This window comes from Procambarus clarkii, chromosome 5 (genome assembly GCF_040958095.1).
Source record: "Procambarus clarkii isolate CNS0578487 chromosome 5, FALCON_Pclarkii_2.0, whole genome shotgun sequence".
NCBI classification, from domain to species: domain Eukaryota; kingdom Metazoa; phylum Arthropoda; class Malacostraca; order Decapoda; family Cambaridae; genus Procambarus; species Procambarus clarkii.
In genome coordinates this window covers 23,340,141-23,345,140 of record NC_091154.1, presented here as the reverse complement: position 1 = coordinate 23,345,140, position 5,000 = coordinate 23,340,141, and the positions used below count along the sequence as shown (strand labels likewise).

The following is a 5,000-nucleotide window of genomic DNA, read 5'->3' as shown; positions in this document are numbered from 1 at the left end:
CCCACAGCACCTTCGCCTGTGGTGGGTGAGTGGGAGGTCCCAATGCGTAGTCTTGGACGTTCCGTGCTTGAGTGACCAGTATTGTCATTAGCTGCTGGGGTCATATGTCCCTCCCCCACCCCCCGCACCCCCCTCCGTGCAGGTGACAGACTGCATCAATCACTCAACAATTTCACACACTTCACATTACCTCAGTTCGCAGGTCTGGAGAAATGCTTTGGAGGTGTCGGATAACCTCTTGAGAGAGTTTGACATAAGTGTAGCGTAGTGATACCACACACCATAGCCAGAAGGTGGTGTTTTCACACTACTGAATGAATGAATATATGCAATTTTAGATCTAACCCTAGAAGCTTCACCATTACACACATCTGTGGTAGAGGTTTGAGGTGGGATGATCATAGCCTCACTCCACCACCACCACCACCTACCCCAACTCCCCTTCATAACCCTCTGCGATACCTCAAACGCGACATTCATTCATTCTCTCTCTCTCTCTTTCTCTTTCTCTCTCTCTCTCTCTCTCTCTCTCTCTCTCTCTCTCTCTCTCTCTCTCTCTCTCTCTCTCTCTCTCTCTCTCTCTCTCTCTCTCTCTCTCTCTCTCTCTCTCTCTCTCTCTCTCTCTCTCTCTCTCTCTCTCTCTCTCTCTCTCTCTCTCTCTCTCTCTCTCTCTCTCTCTCTCTCTCTCTCTCTCTCTCTCTCTCTCTCTCTCTCTCTCTCTCTCTCTCTCTCTCTCTCTCTCTCTCACTCTCTCTCGGGCTGAGCCGTTAGTGAAATACCCGGCTTCAATTGCTGGGACATAGGATCTACAGTTTCGTCAGGTTGGCATTATGCCATTAGGACTGTATGGCACTGCGCGCAACAGTAGACTTTTAATAACATAGCAAGACAATGTCATAGAATGTTCAACGCTCTTATACTGAAGGAGTGAGCGAGGCACTAAGTAATGTAACATAGAAATCAACTTTCTGTATGATGTCCGAATATCATCATTGAAATGTGAACCATGTTTAGCCAATTCCTTGCCTGTGGTGGGGGTCTCCAATATCTTCATGTCGTAGTCGAGAGGTGTACACGGTTGGAGGTCACAGTAACAAATGAGGGTGTGAATTTACCTGTACTGTTTTTGTAATCAAGGTGGGTGGGACACACCTCTCCCTCCACTCTCTGACCTTCCACAGTGGTAAGAAGCAGGACCACATACCGCCACATAGACCTGAGAAGTGTCACCACATGGCACATGGATGAGTGCAGGAGTCAGTGTTTTGAACCATTCTCCTCTTGAAGATTGAGACGCATCTGCTGGGAATGACAGCAATACGGCGCAAAATACTCACTCCGGTCACAGCTCTCTCTGCCACATAGCAGCAGCGACACATAGGCCATGAGGCAGCCCACATATTGCAATGTAGGAGAACTGTACTGGTGTGTGGTCTTTGATGCCCACATCATAAGTTGATTAATATATGTAGTGTGAAGCCAATCTACTGGAAAACAGTAAGCAAACTTTATTTGAAAAGAACATGAGAAGACGGAAGAGCAGGGCGTAGTGAAATGGGTAAAAATAAGAAGCAATGATCTTCATAAATATAACATAACATAACCACCACCGTAATTAATACACTGTGAACTCTCTTTAAACTGTGCTCACCGTGAAATCTCGTCACTCTGCATAACTCGTCACTCTGCAAAACAAATTGTTGACTATAAGTGTGACAATGAGAATAAAAATGACCGCATATGTTTTGGAGTGCTATTTTAGTCAAGAAATGATGCAAAGGATGTTTAACGACTAATGAAAGAAAGAGGAGGAGACTATGTAGGTAGTGATCACGTCTCCCCAAACTCTTCTGTCTTCCAGAGGGTGGTGTGGTGCATATTTCATAATACCTTTTCTTTCCTCCTAAGTCAGCTTCTAATTTCGTGGACTGGTGGTGTTTGATGTGTTGAACTGCTTAAAGGAACCTTATTTGCTAGAAAAAGAAAAGCCTGTGAAATAATGCGTGTTATATGTTTTGACTATCTAGCTAATAGCGTATTGCTACTTTTTGTCTTTGTTATGTATTGCCTTGCTGATAGTGCAATGCCACATTTTGTCTGGCTCACTTAGTACAAGTGAAGAGAAAACATTGAAAAACTTGCAAAGGTTAAAACTCTGTGAAATCATATTAAGGATAACCAGAAGCCATAATTGAAAGGAAAACGTTAGGTGAACAGACGCACCCGGTGAAAGCAAAGATGATTGCCTGTCCCCTAACTAAGTATTTAATGATCTGTATACTGAGTAAAGCGTGTAGGATGGTTGGTTGGTTGGTAGCCAGTGACTCCTAAGTATATCCTATGCAGCTGGGTCTTTACAAAATACGTCACTGCTCGCTCACGGCTTATTAGCAACAGTCACCCAGGGTCCTGTGTTTAAGACATGAACTAATGAAGTTCCTTTTAGTGCATGTCTGATGTATATCCCGGTGTAAGAGAGACAACTTCTGTTACGACTTAGGTGTGTGGTCCCACTTTCATACCGCTCTCATCGGTAAAAAAAACATAGAACGAAATGGCAGCGTCATATGTTTTGTATATGTTTACTTTACTTTACTGTTAGTGCAATGCTTGGAATTTGTATGTGGGGAACATGGCGCACCTAAGGGAGAGAGATAATGAATTACGCGTTTGAGGTACAGACCTATGACCTTCCTTCTTTCAATTCCAGCTCAATCAGGAGGAATGGCTTGCGAGATCTGTGAAAGGTATAACTATTCTATCCTCATAACTTGATACTGTCTTCAGGAGAAAGGAATTGATGTTTACTTTTCCTCTAACTATTTAATGATCTGAATAGAGAGAGAGAAAAGCATATAAGATGGTAACCAGCAACTGTTATGTGTATCCCAGGCAGCTGATACGAATAGTAATTGGTGACTTTCTGCATATTCTCAAAACTTAGTTTCTGCAAATAACAGTAAATTAGATGCGAGCTATGATTTGAAAACAGAAGTTGGGTGATGTGTGGGTTATTTGTGTGGACTCGGGAAATATGATCACCACATTTAAGTTTCTCAAAGAAAATGATAAGCTAGGTTAGGACCGTTTATTTAACACACCAGCCATCCATGCACTAGTGGGATTCCCTTTGATGGCTGTGCACGTGTCAATGAAAAATTAAAATGTGCAAAGATGTTTCTGAGTGCTATTTTAGTCAAGAAATGATACAAAAATTGTGTTTATTGACTAGTAAGAGGCAGAACAAGTGACCACACAGTTAACAAAAAATATTAGAATTTGTAAGTAGTGATCACGTCTCCCCAAACTCATCTGTCTTCCAGCCTGGTATGTCCTCTGGTGAGCACGTGTGGAATGGGACGGCATCTGTGTGTTTGAGAACTGGGTCATTACCCTAAATATGATCAGAAATAATAATACTAAAGGTTTTGCATAGAACATCCGGTCTGGGAAGGGTGAAGTGATGCTTGTGATGGTATGGGCTGGGGGAGGGGTGGGAGGGGGGTTGGATGGGGGTGAGGGTAAGGTCATCCCCAATACCTCGCCCTTCTCAGTAAACCTCAAACCACTTCACTGCTGAAAGATATCAGACCACAGGCGGATACATGCCCCATGTGAAAACAGTGATATATATATATATATATATATATATATATATATATATATATATATATATATATATATATATATATATATATATATACACTTACATCAGCTGGCAGGTGTACATGATCCCAATTTTACATGCTGTGTCACAGAGTGGGCCTCTCGTGCAGGCCAATCACCTCAACCACCATCCCCAAAAGCCCACAAGCAATCCAGCTGGGATGGCCCCATTGTAGACCAAGTTGCTGCAGAGTGCCTGGGTGCTGCAACAACACAACACGACATTGCTCGCCTCACAGCAGTAGCAGCCCCACATGCAGGGGATTTCCTGTTAGCAACCCCAATGTCGGCAACTGGTACGCGTCTCACACCACACGCCCTCCGAATTGCTGTGTCCCTCCGCCTTGCTGCCCCAATCCACACCAGATATAGGTGTATTTGCGGCGAGGTGGTGGCTGACAGGTACGGCCACCATGGCCTACGCTGCCAAAGCACAGGGGGATTGCACTCGAGGCACAGTGAAGTTAACGACATCATCAAGAGGAGCCTCACCACAGCTGGATGCCCAGCTGAAAGAGAGCCCCGTTACCTAACGCCCCGTAACTCTGATGCTCTTATTGGTCGCCCGGATGGTATCACAGTGAACCCCTGGAAGAATGGCAAGCAGTTGGTATGGGACTACACGTGCGTATCAACCCTGGCTAACACCTACATTAACCTCAGTGTTGCACAACCAGGTGGCGCTGCCACCCACAGGGAAGCGGCCAAATCCCGTAAGTATAGAGAACTGGATCACCACTACAATTTTGTCCCCATTGCTTCTGAGACATTCGGCGCCTGGGGTAAAAGTGCTACCAGTTTTTTGAAGGAACTGGGTTCTAGGCTCATTGAAACAACAAGGGACCCAAGAGCTGCAAGCTTTCTTTTCCAGCGCCTCAGTGTGGCGATACAGAGGGGAAATGCGCACTGCATCCAGGGTTCCTGCCCGCCATCTGAGGAGCTGGAGGAACTCGACAACCTATGATAACCATCTTTGTAACCCATATGTAACTCCTTTTTTGTAACAAAGTTCAAATAAAGTAAATATATATGTGTACATACAAAAGAATGGGGGTGGTAGAAGATAATATTAGTGTTCAGTGAGAAACCACAAGGTCTCCTCTGAATACTTTTTATTTTCTTCTCCGAGGCTATGGGTCCCCATATTGGCACCAGAGGTGGTACCCTCACAAACTTTAAAAAAAAAAAAAAAGTAGATTGTAGATTGACCAGTAGATTGGCTTCACACTACATATATTAATCAACTTATGATGTGGGCATCAAAGACCACACACCAGTACAGTTCTCCTACATTGCAATATGTGGGCTGCCTCATGGCCTATGTGTCGCTGCTG

The 5,000-nt window shown here is 44.3% G+C and overlaps 1 protein-coding gene across 1 annotated transcript in view; it reads left to right on the top strand.

Annotated features, from left to right (window-relative positions):
• The first annotated feature begins 2,632 nt into the window (after window positions 1-2,632).
• The window catches only part of LOC138351320 (adhesive plaque matrix protein-like), a 10,532-nt gene continuing 8,164 nt past the window's right edge, over window positions 2,633-5,000 (top strand). Inside the window, exon 1 of the mRNA XM_069303005.1 lies at window positions 2,633-2,668. Coding sequence (XP_069159106.1) covers window positions 2,633-2,668 — 36 coding nt within the window. The remainder of the gene's footprint in view (window positions 2,669-5,000) is intronic.